The following is a 15929-nucleotide window of genomic DNA, read 5'->3' as shown; positions in this document are numbered from 1 at the left end:
GTTAGGGTGTGAGCCATATCTTAGCTATAGAAATAAATTCTACAAACAAGATATGGTGGAAAATAAAATTAATTTGACACGATTACACCATACATCATATAACAAATCTTACATAATAAAAGCTTGAGTTTACTACATATAATTTATTGAGTGCGCAGTGGAAATAAAATATTAGTATACAAAATTAATTCATAACAAAAGTACCAACTAAATTGAAATGAGTAGCTCTTGCAAATACATAAAATGTATGCAATGAGATGCATAAATGTACTCACTCCCTTCTAATCCCATCAACACAAACCTAAGGCACCCAAGCCTGCACATCCCATAACATGTTTATACCACTTAGCTCCGAATACCTTAGAATATGAGTTAACTCCCGTTCATCCCTTAACCCCAATTTTTGTAATTAAACTCTCAGTTTCCACTTTATTATACAAGCACTTCCCCCGACGCTCAATTGTATATTCAAGCCCTTCCCCCCGACGCTTGACATAAACAAGATTTCATTATTTTTATAATCAACCAATTTGCATACTCAAACCCTGCACCCTATGCCTGACAAAGGTTCATTATTTTATATTCAAGGCAAACTTCAGCCCTTGAATATCCTCACAACTTAAACACTTTACACCAATGAGCACTTGACACAACACAACTCTTTTAATTGCTTTGCATGAATGTTTATGTATATGTCAAGTTCATATAGATATCGATACTCACATTTTATCTAACAACCTTGCAAGCTTCAATATAAATCAAATTGATTAGTAACAAAAGTAGTATAATCATAATATTAATAACAAAATAATAATCTTCAGTATAAATGATAAGCAATATGTTACCATTTCCTCATTTTTTTATATACTGAAATTCTACATATGTAGTAGGAGTCGGATTGCTGAAAAACTTCCATGAAAGTGAGCGAAAGAAACTCGAGATGTTGGCCATGCAAAGAGGTTGGCAGAGAAAACTAGCTCAACCGAACATCAGCTGTTTGAACTCCGGTACAAGTCAGCACATTGATTGGATTGTCGTTGTTTTTGGATATGTTATAGAAGAGATGATAAGGAACAACTTTTGTGAAGGAAGTGTTTCGATCAGAGCTATGAAAAATGGGGTTTTGTTACTCATAACATGGCTGTCCAGTTTTTTACGGGATTAGAGACTGAGTTGGTATTTCAATTATTGGACGGTCGCACCATTGAATTTTCCTGAAATTTGGCTATATCATGGTAGAGAGACAGACGAACAACTCTCATGAAGAAAGTACTATGATATAATCTATGAATGATGGTGTTTTGGTTTGTTAAATAGGCGGGACAAATTTCTAGTTTTTGGATATCTTTCTTTTGATATAGATGAAAACGACGGTGAGTTTGGTGGAGAGATTTGTTGGGTAAGGTCTCATGTATTTTTATGGGATTTGTTTCACACTTATTGTACATCATTCTCAAGTGAAATAAATGGATATTTTCGATGGTTTGGTGGGGGTGCTTCTTATGGCAATGATCTCAAAATGTAAATGCATAAACAACACAAGATTTAAGTGGTTCGCCAAATCGACTACATCCACTAGGGTTTGCTTTCATTGTATGTCACTATATATGAGAAACTTACAAATACAATGAAAGATGCCTTAAAGCCCTAAGAACATGTAAAAGAAAAATAGGAAGGTAATATGAATGGGAGGATAGCTTTTTGTTGGAGTTGTTCTTTTTCTTTTCTTCCCCTTCTTCTTCTCTCTTTTTTCCCTGTCCTCCGTTGGTTTTTGCTTCTTTCTTTATAAAGATTGCATGACATCGTCATTCCCATCTAGTTGAGGAGAAAGCTTCCAAGTGTGCCAATAGAAAGAAACCAAGTATTGTGCTAATCATTACCATGAAATGTGTTCCAATAATAAGGCAACAAATGTTGTCCTAATCATTAAGAATGATATATGTTCCAATGGAAAAACAATTAGTGTTAGATTAATCATGAACTAATGAATATCATGCAAGATGTTCCTTGCATCAAAGGCCATGTTCAAACTCTAAGGAATATGAATCCCACCCGTTCTCACCTCATTGGAAGATTTGGAACAAAATTGAATAGAGAATATTGTAGCCAAATGATTAAGATTCCTCTTAGCCTTGTGAATCAACGCTCTAAAACCACAAAATATTGCCAACTCATGCACTTAGACACATGTATAAGCCAAAGGCTTCCCACCTCCACATTTAGAATAATCACCAAATCATTAACTCCTAATGATTACAAACTTGCCAACTCACCCTTAAGTAGACTTCCACCTCTTCATCCTAATCATTAACTTCTATTAATTTCCAACTTCCACCTCATTCTTGGGAGAAAAATGAACCAAGCAAAAACTACTTAAATAATCCCACCTGAAACTCGGCTATAGCAATGATAATTGCAAATAGCAAGTAAAAACAGCTTGAAGGCCTACCAAAAACAATCTAATACATATATAAGTTATGTACAAAATTACAAACTACAATGAGGATGGCAAACACTAGAAACCTCTCGAGTTGGAGAAATTTGAGTTTAAAAGTACTAGCTAGGCTTAGATATATTCTTGTAGTGAAAGAATTTATACTAACTTACATGCTAAAAATACGAGTTTTTTTTGTACTCATAGTGTATATAAGGAACCCAATAAAATTATTACATAAAAATAACTTCGCACATACATACATACATACATATACATATATATATATAACCATTTTTTAAATACGAAGTATTACAATTCGGGATCCCATATCAAACCACCCATACATATATGGTGGGCCATCCCACTAACTCAACGGGGATTTTGGTCTAAATTTGTCCAAAAAATGAGTTTTAGGTTAAAACTCATATTTGACTCAATGGTTTGAGCAAGTTGGGTAGGTTTAGAACATAAAATTTAACTTTTTCTCCAACGAGTTGGAGTAGGTCTAAAGAGTAATGGAGAATAAGTAGCAATTTATGTCATTCGAAAAAAAGCATTGGAGATGTAAAATGAATAGATGGAATATGGAGATGCTAGGGAGTGGTTTAATTCTCAGATTAAAGTTCATGGAAGGGGTGCCAAAACTGAGTAATGCACTGGTTGACAAAATGACAACCTCCTCCTACTAGATAGGTGAGACTCCAATAGAGAAAATGACAAAAAATAGTCATAAACGCGCCAGATAGGGGTCGAACCTATGACCTTCTGCTTAGGAAACAGACGCTCTATCCACTGAGCTACAGGCGCTTGATGTCGTAGGCTTGTATTTGAAGATGGTATTTCAATTTTCAAATCTCTGTTAGCCGTTTTCTTTTCTCCTCGCAACTTTTGGTTTGACCACATTGCGAACTTGTACATTATGGAATTAGATCCTCTTAGGATCACCTCACTAGAAATTCGAGAAATCAATTAATACCAATCTTTCATTAAAGATGATGTGATTATAATTAAATGGTTCTTATATTTTCAAAAGTAAAACAATCTAATTTTGCTTGAAAAATATAAGATAAAAAAAATTATGACCGTACGATCTTTAATCAACGATTATTATTAATTGATCCAAGAATCCCACTTGAGGGGATATAAAGAGGATCTAATTCCGTACATAATACAGTCGTCACAGCTGACGGCTCAAGATGAAAAACGTGATTGAAATTCTATGCTTCTTCTTCTTCTCCATCTTCCCTTTCTCCAGCAGCTTCACTCGTTGCCCTTCTTTGCTCATTTCCAATCTATATATAGTGCTTCTAATATTTTCGTAACACAAAGAAAACCAAATCCCAGAAATAATCTCACACTTTTAAGTCCTCAAAAACCCTAGAAGTTTCAAACTTCCACCCCCAATGGAACCATTGGGATCTTATTCCTCTTCCTCTTCAGCCTCCTCCTCCACCACCAAGTACTTGTCCCAAACCATCCAACCAACAAAGGGTTCAACTTCAAACTCAAAGCAGCTTCCCCATCACCATTCATCACTCCACTCGGTTCAAAAATCTTCGTCGAAGCCATGGAAGAAGCCTGCGGTTGCAACACTCCCACCAACCCCACCAAGAATCTACAAAGTTGACCCCATTAACTTCAGGGAGCTTGTCCAGCGCCTCACCTGCGCGCCGGAGTTTATGGAGACTCGGTCTCTCCAGAGCGTAGCGCCTCCACCGATCGATATCCGTGTGTCTTCTGTACCAAATCATGTCCATTCTTCACCAGAAATTGGCTCTCCATTTTCTGTTATGTACAAGGACTTGTTGGATACTTTGGAGCTGAGTCCAATGCCTCGCCATCAGAAGGTGCATGATAGCACAGTGGACTCATCAGAGACACTGAATTGGCAGTCCCCGTCTTCCCATCATCGGTTTTCCTTCCCGCTGCTCAGCCCAGGGACCCTGTCCAGTATCACCCTCGAATAGTATTTTTGCAATGAGGCTTAATGTCAAGGTTTTAGGGACTGGGCGGCCTGTACTAAATGGGTCAATAGTATCATAATTTAACCACTTACTAGTCCAGCAACTGTGACGTTAAGGTTTCGATGCAATTGAAAAGTGATTATATTTTTATTTTTGTAGGTTTTCGATGTGGGACATTTCACATTCTTTTGACACTTAAAATTAGTAACACTTGAATTGGGATCACTAATGGAAAACCCCAAAGTGAAGTCCCGAGTTAGGGACACCCGCAACCCCGAAGTTTGAGGTCTCAAGTCAGGAAACCCGAATGAAATAATAATTAAGGATTCTTTATGTGGTGTTGTCTTCGGGTGCGGCCCACTAATAAGTGGTCTCAGGTAGGAGGGATTTTTCATTCCTATCAATTCCCTTCAAATTCCTTCAAAATGAAAAATCATTCATATCTAATTTCATTATACCTTGAATTTTATGAGTTACCGAACTCAATCCATTCCTAAAAAAACTAGACAAGCTCTAAACAAAGGGCTTAAAAGAAGATAACAAGGTCTTTTGACTATAGCACAGTCCAAGTCGTGGCAAAAATATATCATACACGGTCTTTTAACCGTTTTTACCGCATATAATATAGCACTTTAACAATTTAACCCGCCCAGCTAACTACCATTAGAAAAATATCATAATTTACTAGTTCCAATTGCATCTTTAAAATATTACTTATATTTACTTTTTGGTAATAAAATATTAGCCCACCTCCTGTAAAATTTATAGCTCCGTCCTTGTTTATCGTGACTTCATTATTATAAAAGTCTAACTCTGTGAGAGCTAATTCAAAAGCAGTATTAAGATCGCTAGTCACCCATTTGACAGTGGACCTGACTTCTTAGCACTTCCAGTTTCCATACATTCACATTCTTTTTTATTTATATGGTCACGATTAAGTTACGTTTATATTTTATATCACTATTGATTTTTATCTTATTATTTTTCTAAAAAAAATTAGTATCAAATGCTAACATAGCTTAACTGTGACCGTAAAAAATAAGAAAAGATAAGGATGTATTGGAACTGAGAGAACAGAGAAGCCGAATCCTTTGATAGTGGGGTACAGTTGTACAATTAGCAGTCTTGCAGATCGGTGGCCACAACTGCCACTAACGTAACAATGATTGAAATTTACCACCACGAAGGTTTTTCAAAGGCCTGGCGGCTGCACAGGTGGAGGAGAGAACGTGGAGTGGTCGGTGGTACATGCTCGCAGAAAAGTAAATAATTAGGCAGGACATCAATGTTGGGACCTGATGTGTGGCTGCCTGCAGTCCTCAAAAAAGCCGTCAGAGTTGCATTTTTCACAGGTGGACTTCGCCAGTCAAAGAGAAAGATAAATAGGATTCCAAATATACTTTTCTCTTTTGGTGTATAACTAAAATATACATTTTTCGGGAATGTAAAATGAGATGTAAATATGATGGTGATTTTTATTTTCAAATTTGCATTTCTATACTGTAGATGCTCTCAGGGTATTAGATGAATTTAAAAACACTTGAGAAGAAACTCAAACTTTCGGCAACTCAACCTACATGGGAAAGACAAAAGGTCTGAAAATGAATAAGATAAATCCGAAAGTCGGAGTTGATTTTCACACCCATATTTTATTTCTGATCCGGATTGAATAATTCAAATGAAAACAGCGGACAAAATATGTGTAGAATGAGAATAAGGGCTGGTTTGGTATTGCTGTGCTTTGAAAAAAAGCTGATTCTGCTGTGCTGTGAGAATAAGCGGCTGTGAAATAAAGCAGCAGAGTGTTTGGTAAACTTTTTTGCCAAAGTGCTTTTGAAAAAAAAAAAATAGTATTATAGTGTTTGGTAAACTTTTATGTAAAACAGATGTGAAAAAAAGCCGATTTTTCAAAGCTGGGTTTTGCAGCTTCTTGTTTTTGACTTTTTTTCACCCAAAACTGTGAAAAAAAGCTGAAGCTGAATGTTTACCAAACACAAAAACAGCTCTCAGCTTTTTTTGATGCCAGCTTTTTTCAGAATCACCTCAGTACCAAACCAAGTCTAAGAGTGAGTGCTTATCAATCCCATTCCATAGATAAGGGCACACAGATGAAACTGAATATGTGTTTCTGCATTATCTGAGAAAATCATCCATCTATATATACGCAAAGAACAATACATCTTCCAGTTTCCACAGCCAAAATTACATATCTGAATTACTTTTAGCCGGGGAATTCTTTCAAGCGTTTATGGTAACCAGTAACAAGACTGTTAGCACAAAAAGTAAAAAAACTACGAGCAGCCGAGCGGAAGTTTCTTGTTCTTCATGTCCCTTCTGAAGTTGAGGACGAATCGGCCAATATTATGGTCGTGCAAAGCTATTGGTCCCAGTAGTTTCTAAGTTGCGACATGTGGAGCAAAAGTTCATCCCTGCCCAAGCCAGTTACACTGCTAGTCATGATCCACGGAGGAGGTACGCGGTAGTTGTCTTTGATAAACTGTTGAAAATCCCTGAGGTTCTCATCTGCCCTTTTACCTTTGCCCGCCCTCATTTTGTCACACTTGGTGAAGACAAAAGTCATGGGTATCTAAAAGAAGAAAGAGCATACAAATTATGAGCAATTTATGAAGAGGTTAACATAAAGGTATTTCATATCGGAGAGCAGTGTACATTGTTACGTCCAAGCCAATTAGCACAGTCTAGGTCGATTTTCTGAGGCGGAACACTAGCATCAACAAGGAGTAGGACGGTAACAAGAGTATCTCTGCTCAAAAAGAAACCTTTTGTGAATGCAGACCAATCCATTCGAGTAGCATCTGGAGCTTTAGCAAACCTACCAACAAAGAAATCACTAGACATAAGAAAATGAAAAAGAGGAGGAGGCAAATGTCTTTTATCAATTACTGTATATCGATACAGAAACTATAAAGAATACTGAAATAACAGGATTAATTCCTTATTGTTCTACATTAAATGTTTTACTTACGTATGAATTCAACAAACATTAGAAAAAAGCAATCAAAGGAATTTAGCAATCTCGTAAGCAAACAGCTGGTACCAGAACAGCAACCCACGTTAAAATTGAAAGTTTTAAACTTCAAAAGATCGACAACCAGAAAATGGAAAGGGCCACCTAACTATGCTCTTGACTGATCGTTCTGTGATAATCTCTACGTCACAAAATAAGGTCTCTTAGTCAATGTTAGCATGAATTATGTCTAAATTTGTTAAATGAGGATAAAGATGAGTACATGATCAACTATGTCCATGGAGTTCAGCTTATATAAAATTCAGCTTAAACTACAGGTTCATAAAAGTAACCATTTTCCAGTGTCATTGAGTGATACGATGGAAATTTAGTAGCTTAGATTAAAAACTATTGGGCCCATTAAGAATAATGTCATAGGACATAGATATTCAGCATTTGTAATAACCTCAAGTTACCAACGCCCTGACCCCGACAACCTGGGACTTGGGATACTACAGAGAGTTGGTTGGCAAGTGTGCTGTATTCATTACGATGCCGCAGGCAGTGGAATGCATGTCATACATTATGCAGGATAACAGTTTGTAAGTGAAAACTTAGTTTCATGTTTGTAGAGCGTCTTCCTAATACTAATTTGTATTCTTCATTAGTTCACTGATACATATACTGACTTGCATTGTAGGAAGAAACCCAAACCCAACTGATCCAGCGCTAATTCCCATAAAGTTTGAAATTTTCTTGAGCGATGCACAAATAGGTCCAAACAGTCGCAAATGGAGATAACATAACCTAGGAGATAAAAGGTCAAAAGCTGAAACTCTCTTTACATACAAAAGAAGGAAGGGCCTTACCCATAACCAGGCAAATCCACAAAGTACCAACTTTTGTTGACCAAGAAATGATTGATGAGCTTAGTCTTCCCTGCACAAATTTCACAAAAATAAGCAAAACCCAGATACCAAATCACATTCAAACTTTAAAAAATTCAAACCTTTAAGAAAATCAGAAACCTGGTTTCTTAGATGTAAGAGCAACATCCTTCTTGCGAACCAAGGAATTAATGAGTGAGGACTTGCCCACATTGGACCGACCCAGAATACCGAATTCGGGTCGATCATGTTTTGGGCAATCCTTAGCTCTGGCACTGCTTTTCACGAACTCCACCTCCTTAATCTTGGCGTCACCAGCGTACGGTCCGAGCACGATGTTCGAACTGGGTAGGACCATATTTTCGGTCACCTCCTCGGCTGGGTCGACCCCGGGTGACATGAACAGGACGTTCTTGTCCAGGATTGTTGGGTTAGCCTTGGCCTTTGGAGCAAGGACATGGCGTTTTGGGTTTGGGTTTTGGCTCGGATGGGTTGGGTTTGAGAGGAGGGTTCGGAAGGAGAGGGTGGAAGGTCGGGTTTTGATAGGTGGGGAAAGAGGCAGTGATAAGAAGGAAGTGATTTGCAGGGTTAGGAGGCGGTTTCTGAGTAACATTGTATGGGTTCAAGAGAGGTTTTATTTTGTGAGGTTATAGAAAAGGCTATTTTTGTGACAATGGAGGCTTGGATTTTTGCTATTACTGTTCAGTTCGGTTCTGTTTATCTTTCAGTTCTTTTCGATTTGGTTTTGTTGGTTTGGTTTTTTTTACCTTAAAATTTTTTAAACATGGAAATCTGCAAATTGGTACTCCAAGTCTTAAAACAATTGAAACTCCATCATTAATTGACCTGTAACAAATAAAATTAATGGGGTAGATGTCATATGATGCATCAAGGTTTATGAGGATTTGAGGAGAACGAGAATGATAGCCACTAAGAAATTACCCCAGCCATTAAGGCTCCAACCAATATGCTAATCATATCTTAATTCAAGTCCTTGGCCTTAGAGAAAACACATTAATCATAAAGAAAAACTTACTTGGGAAACTAGAAGCGGAAACACCGACCCTAATGATTGTTCAGCTTTTCTATCAGCAGTCATCAAGGTAATGATAGTGTGGATGGTTTGCCAGGAGCCGAACAATCTTCCAGAACATTTAACAAACACCTTCCCTGCATCCCGTGTATCAGCCTTCAAATTGTTCACCACGTCCTGCAATTTCGAAACTTTAACAATAAACATCAACTTCTACGATGAACAACACTCAACTCAACAAATCAAGGTTTCCAATTCACTGAAATTTTACAAAGCAGGGTTTAACTGGGTTTTTTTTCCCGCATTTTCTATAGAGATAAAACACAGCATGACAGTGTTTACAAAAAATCAAAAGCAAACTCGATAAATCTTCAAACCTTCCTTTGACTAACTTTTTTCATTAATGAAGCATATAACGTTGAATTAGATGCCATTTCCTTCGACTAACTCTTTTCAATTCAATTGAATCAGTTCAATTCAACAATTATATAATCATTATTATTACATTGGAACAAAATTCATTGAATGCACACTTGTAATATCATAATCCATACAAAAAAATTCATTGCTGAAACAGAAGTGTAAATTCGATCAAACCGGAGAGTGCTAACTGCAACAGCCCATCATTCAATAGTTACAATACTAGCTAAAGCTAAAACATGAACCTCCAGAAACTGAAAACAAAAATAAAAAGACATTCTTCATTATATTTCAGTTTTACATTAAATTTGGGTAAAAAGTAGGGATTAATGCGTTGCCAAATGCATCCCTATTGAAACTTTACAGGCAGAAAGGATGAAAGGGAAAATATTGAGCTAAAGGGGAGACAGAGAAGGGTAAGAGCTGACCTTGATGGTGGTGAGCGCAGATATGAGAGAGGCGCACTGCAGTACCTGCTGCAAGTGAAGTGGATGAGGTCGACAGAAATGGATGGTTTTCAAGTTAAAACCCTCTTCTTCTGGTTTCTGCTTCTGGATATGGAGGGAGAGACCGCAAATTGAAAAAACAGACGGGGATGCAATTCTTTCGGGTTCTTTATTTTTAACTTTATTTTGTATTTATTATTATTTTTTTTAAAGGAAAATACTTGATCCCATCCATATATTTCATTATTTGCAAATAATGTATTTTTATCGTAAAAATTTTATAACAAAAATCGTTTTTTTTTTTTTATTTTTCATTAAAAATCATTAATGTATTGAATCATCTAAATTTATGGAGCAAATTAATTGTGAGTGCTAAGTAATATATTCATGATGAACCGTTCATTTATTTGATACATTTTGATGACTAAAATTCTTCGATTTGAATTGTAGCAATGACCAAGGACTAAAATGGAACAATACATTATTAAGTTCGAAGGCTATAGGAACTAACATGGAGTCTTTCAAACAAATTATTTTTGGAGAAAGAAACAAAGTTTTATTGCTTCTGAGCACAAAGAAAAACACAAGTCAAAATCGAGAAAACAAATAAAGTCCCCCTGAAATTGAGACCGACAGAAAAACTTTTATTGCTGACTGTTGCAGCTTTCCAGTCATGCCAAAAACTTGTCTCCTCTGCTGCCGGAAAATCCTCATAGACTATCATATTTCTTTCCATCCACATTACCCAGAACATAACCAAAACCGTGCAGCCCCATAAAGTCTTAGTTTTCTTCCCCAGGTAAGAACAAGCTATGGATACAACCCAACTAATCCGAAATTCCCTAAACAAATGCAGCCATATATTCAAAGTCACTGGACAACGTAAAAATATGCCATCTGCAGACACCATTGAGGGCATAGGTTAGAATTGGGTCTCCTTTTTTGAAGCATGTCGCAAGTGTTAACCTTCCCATGAACCACTAACCAAGTAAAGACTTTGACTTCATGGGGCGCTTTAAATTTCCAAATCAAACCCCACACCGCCCCCCAACCCCACCCCCCCCAACCCCCCCCCCCCCCCCCCCCCCCCCCTCTCTCTCCCCTCCTCCTCCTCCTCCTCCTCCTCCAAGAGACGCGCGCACGCACACACACACACACCACACAAAAAAAATGCTTCTCACAGACCATTGAAATTGCATGAAATCTGGAATCACCCATAACAACTTTACTTCCATAAACTGCTTAGCCCAGGGCATTAAAGCAATGGAGAAATGAAGAATAATGTTATCAATAGTCTTGACCTCTTTTTTGCATATGGTACACAGGTGGTATATATGCAAAAGTAAGCGTTCTTTTTGCATGGTATCACAAGTATTTAGGTACTTTCACCATTGGAAGATGGCTCATCACTTAACTTGCTGAAATATGCTTTACACAAGGCCTAATGACTCACCTCTAAGTTTCCAAGACCTTCTCCTTGATCTAGCAGATTGTAAGGATACATTTTTCTGTCAAAGGGACCCTACAAAACTTATGATATCAACCCATGGAAAAGAGAACCAACCTACATTGCCATTGATCTTGATGATTTTGAGCTACCAGATAATGAAAATTTTCAGGGTTTAGTATGTTCCATTATGTTTAGGGCTAAAGTTTTAGCTGTTGAGATGCTGGATATGACAATTTGTATTTGTGTGAATTTTAACATTCAGTGGTTTGGCAGTAACTATGTTGATCATCATGTCAGTACAAGGGAGCAAATAACTCTCCAAGATACAATGGAGTGTGTGGTTTACTCGACATCTCAATTTCGATTGGAAGGTTAGTACTCATAAGTTCACTGTCATGACTCATGATTGATATCATTATACATTGAGTTAAATTTGATAGATAAATCTTAATGTTGTTTATGTATGAGTTAACTTAAATGTCCAATATTTCGTTGTTTATTTTCAAAGCGCTTTGGTGATGGCGATACTTCTCAAATTGGTCAGGAATTTGATGAGGTAATTTTGTGCAACTGCTTTCTAGTATTAACTTTTAAGTGGAATAATTTGGTAATGGACTGGGTAATAGAATATTGCATGTGATCCAGTATCCTAGTGGATAGGGTGTTGAGTTTCTACCATAAGTCCCGGGTTCGAAACTCCTCCCTCCCCTTAATTAATGTGATAGTTTCAAACCCTCCCCCCTCTCCTTAGTAATTGAATACTATGGAATTACAAGTTACTTCCTTTCCTATGAAGACGGGGTAATCTTTGTGCATGGTTTCCTTGAATTTGTGTTGGTGCAGTGAAATTATGGCACGCCGCTGCTTTTACTAATTTGTTACTAGGGTTTGGCTAATTGGTTGTTATAGGGTTTGGCATTACAGAATTAAGGATTCAGGGCTTGCAGATATATTCAGCTCCCAAACGATCCTATGAGAAATGTAGTTGATGAAGATTAAAGAATGACTATATGTTTCTACCTAGCATTTGTTTTTTGTGTGCTCGTGTTATGCATTGCTTATGCAAGAATCTAGTGGCCTAACCGTTGTCTTATTTGTCATTTATCTTGTTTATGGCGGTTTGTTTTCCGTAGGCTGTGGGTTGTTTGTAAACTTTTACTAATAGCTCAAAGAGGATCCTATAAGTTAGAATTAGAGCATCTCAACTTCTTTGATTGTTTGGCCCTATGCTTCTACCTCTTTGATTTGATTTGTTGGGTGTTTCTGTCCTCAATGATTTGATTTTTTTTATTTGGAATTTTTTTTCTTCATGTTGAAGAGGTTGGTCCCTGTTGTGCAGTTATGTGGATGGTTGTGTGGTTTCTTTATTTCTTTGATCCATGGAATGACTTGGGACACTACGAATTTTCTGATGTACCGTATTCATTCTCTACTATTTCAGTGGTGCTCCTCAAACATTGGGCCAATCAGTAACACCTCTGGAAGAGCATGATATGTATGAGGGGATACCTGGAACTTCAGAAACCATACAACTCCTCGTCTTTCTTTTTAAAGTCTTGTCCTAATTATTCTTCATTTACCATGTATAAGCAAGGAGGTTCTATTCTGTTTTTTTTTTTGCTTTTTTGTTGTTGTTGAGGGGTGGAGGGAAGTGCGATTCATGTACAATTCTGTATAATACAATTCTTGCCTCCATGATGAATTTTTTTTATATCCCTTTTGAACAGAATGATGTCCTAGCTGCAAATACTGATTTTGTTACGTATGCTCAAGCTCCATCAACTCCTGGACTATTTGAAGAGCCAAACCTGTTTGCGGTTCAGGAGCCTATGGCCTGCAGTGATCACTTGGATTTTGAAGACCATAATTTATCAAATTTAGCATCCATGGGCGGCTCAGAAAATGCTGGTCGTATGTCAGGTCCGCGTTGTGGGGATGATAGTACAATGGTTTCTCCCAACGAGAATGGCTACCATTTGGGCGATATGGAGATCAAATAAACAAAGCCACAGAAGCATGAGCTGATTGAATCCATTTCTCCAGTATTAGAATGTTTAAATGGGACAGTTGGTGCATTGGATAGCCATATTTACTGGTACGGTAATTATACTTAGACGTATGTGTATCCAATTACTGCAAGTCATTTATTGGTTTATTTTGGAAGACCAGTAGAAATGTGAGTGATTGATTTACTTCACAAAATCTGTACAAGCCACCTGAATTCGTTTTGATGTTTATCAGGCATGTCAGCAGAACTGATTTATCTGCACACTGGAACATTTGATACAAGTACAACAAGGGTTTCCGAAAATGAGCAAAACAATGTTTCTGCGGTACCATTGAAGGATGTGGAATCCTCTCTGGAGCCAAATTTCACTAAAGAAATTGAACCCCTTCGAAGCACTGAACCTGTAATAATGAGAGATGACTCAGCAGCACAGCCTGCTGGCGTTCCTATTGAGAAGGAAAACCAGAAGGAAGAAGATCATAACCTAAGATTTCACCATACTGTTGCTCAAGAACAGGGGATCACTGACCTGGAAGAATTTAATACTTCCAAACATGAACCCTTGGGGGAGATTGCTGAAATGGAAATTGACAAAGAAAATTTTGAAGTTGCTGATCTTATTGTAGAAGATATTTACAAGGTGTCAGCTGATGTTAACGTCCGGTCAAGGCTTATGGATAAAACTGATGATGAAGATGCGTTGCTACAGATGGATGCATTATGCAGGTCACCAAATAATAAGTTGGACGCCCAACCCATTGAGGTGGATGCATTGATAGTTGTTGACCGTAATGTCGAAATCAGAGCATGCCGTGCGCTGAAGATACTCGTCTTCTGGAGAACAGTGGATGGTCTTCCCGCACCAGGTATGCATGCTTGATAATAAAACCCTAAACCCTCTATCCACTTGGAGAAAATGGTTGTGTACTGGTAAACAGGTTTTTCGTAATTCTCATGCCATACAATTCGTAAGTTAAAATTGCTGATTGTTTTTTCTGTGATATTGATTATCTATTATTTGTCATCAGACATTCTGATATCAGCTCTGTTATTATTGAAAACCAACTCTTGAGTTTCGTATAGGGCTGTTGCCAAGTATCTCCAGACTTTACTTGATAAGGAACCTGCGCATGGGAAAAACGTTGTTGGCATGGACAGTCTGTTAAATGGTAAAACTCGAAAGGAAGCATCAAGGATGTTTTTTGAAACATTGGTAAGTGTTATGATCAATGTTATGCTAAGGTTTTCATTTATCTGGGTGATGTCACCAAGGACTTCATTAATAAGGATGATAGCATATTCTTATATATATTATATGTAGTACAATGTTGGGAACCCCAAAAGCATGTAATGAAATTAACTGAGCTAAAGCAAAATCTTTGAAGATAGGTTAGAGCATGTGACATCAATAATTTTACAAGAGAAGGAAGATATTGAACTATCAATGAAAAGCTTTAAGTTTATGTATTTATAATATATATATATATATATATATATATATATTTATATAAATGTGAGATGGTTCAGATCGTTAAAATTCAACGGGAAGTGGCCCTACAACTAGTCTCCATTTTTACCCAAAAATGGGAATCCTTTTGGATAAAAGGCCTGTACACACACACACATATGTGTGTATATATATATATATATTGTGGAAAAATGGTTGGTAAATAATTTCTAGTCTAACTAGTTTAAACTATTTGATAACAATTTTGTTTTAGTTTTATTTTAGCTTTTGTTTTGTGTACCATTCCCTATGCATTTCTTCCACAACCCTTGCACACTTCTTCCTCCATGCTTCATCTCTCATTTCTCCCATGTAAACGCCCCTTATATGTTTCAAATTGAAAAAGAAAAAGAAAATAGTAATAAAATAAGGCTTAGTAGCCATTAAGTTTAATACTGTGTTTTCGTATATTTAAATGTTCTTGTCCAAATTGTGGGTGTGTAGTTTGAAATGCTTAATGATCTGGTTCGATCGTGGTTGTACTCATTGTTTTGCAGGTTCTCAAGACAAAGGGATTACATCCATGTGGAACAGGCAAAGCCCTTTGACAACGTCAGCATAAGATCTCGAGTAAAACTCATGAAGTCAGACTTCTAATATCTTACATAGGAAAGGCAGATATTGTTGAAAAGCCTTTACAACTTAGTTTGTGTGATGCTCAATTAAGAATTGGGAACATTCTTTTCCTTCATTAGGTATTTTCTCAAAAGAATCTTCCTTTTTGTTCGTAAAAAAATGATTCCTTTTCACCTAGTCTAGGAATTAAGTTCCCGTTAGATTGTGTAATTAATGAGAGACACATCATGTTA

The 15929-nt window shown here is 37.0% G+C and overlaps 3 protein-coding genes and 1 non-coding gene across 5 annotated transcripts; 2 read left to right on the top strand and 2 right to left on the bottom strand.

Moving 5' to 3' along the window:
* Positions 1-3171: 3171 nt before the first annotated feature.
* TRNAR-CCU (transfer RNA arginine (anticodon CCU)) lies at positions 3172-3244 on the bottom strand. The gene has a single exon. It is a non-coding gene; the product is annotated as a tRNA-Arg (tRNA).
* Positions 3245-3840: 596 nt separating this feature from the next.
* On the top strand, positions 3841-4404 carry LOC137708902 (uncharacterized). The gene has a single exon (XM_068448064.1). It carries the CDS (start codon positions 3841-3843, stop codon positions 4402-4404), a length of 564 nt encoding a protein of 187 aa, XP_068304165.1.
* A 2133-nt stretch (positions 4405-6537) lies between these two features.
* Positions 6538-10290, bottom strand: LOC137708593 (GTP-binding protein At2g22870). 2 transcript variants are annotated; one of them, XM_068447708.1, is made up of 6 exons: positions 10138-10290; positions 9293-9480; positions 8398-9102; positions 8239-8308; positions 7072-7234; positions 6538-6988 (listed from the first exon to the last, which is right to left on the bottom strand). In XM_068447708.1, exons 3-6 carry the CDS (start codon positions 8867-8869, stop codon positions 6779-6781), a joined length of 915 nt encoding a protein of 304 aa, XP_068303809.1. In that variant the 5' UTR covers positions 8870-9102; positions 9293-9480; positions 10138-10290; the 3' UTR covers positions 6538-6778. The 2 variants fall into 2 exon arrangements, with proteins under 2 accessions (XP_068303809.1, XP_068303808.1); XM_068447707.1 differs by having other exon boundaries at positions 9293-9466.
* Positions 8930-15717, top strand: LOC137708901 (uncharacterized). The gene is made up of 5 exons (XM_068448062.1): positions 8930-9007; positions 13333-13525; positions 13847-14479; positions 14642-14660; positions 15618-15717. The coding sequence occupies exons 1-5, from the start codon at positions 8930-8932 to the stop codon at positions 15715-15717; spliced, it is 1023 nt and encodes a 340-aa protein (XP_068304163.1).
* The last annotated feature ends 212 nt before the right edge of the window (positions 15718-15929 follow it).

This window comes from Pyrus communis, chromosome 11, assembly GCF_963583255.1.
Source record: "Pyrus communis chromosome 11, drPyrComm1.1, whole genome shotgun sequence".
Classification (NCBI taxonomy): Eukaryota; Viridiplantae; Streptophyta; class Magnoliopsida; order Rosales; family Rosaceae; genus Pyrus; species Pyrus communis.
This window is presented reverse-complemented; position numbering and strand designations above follow the sequence as displayed.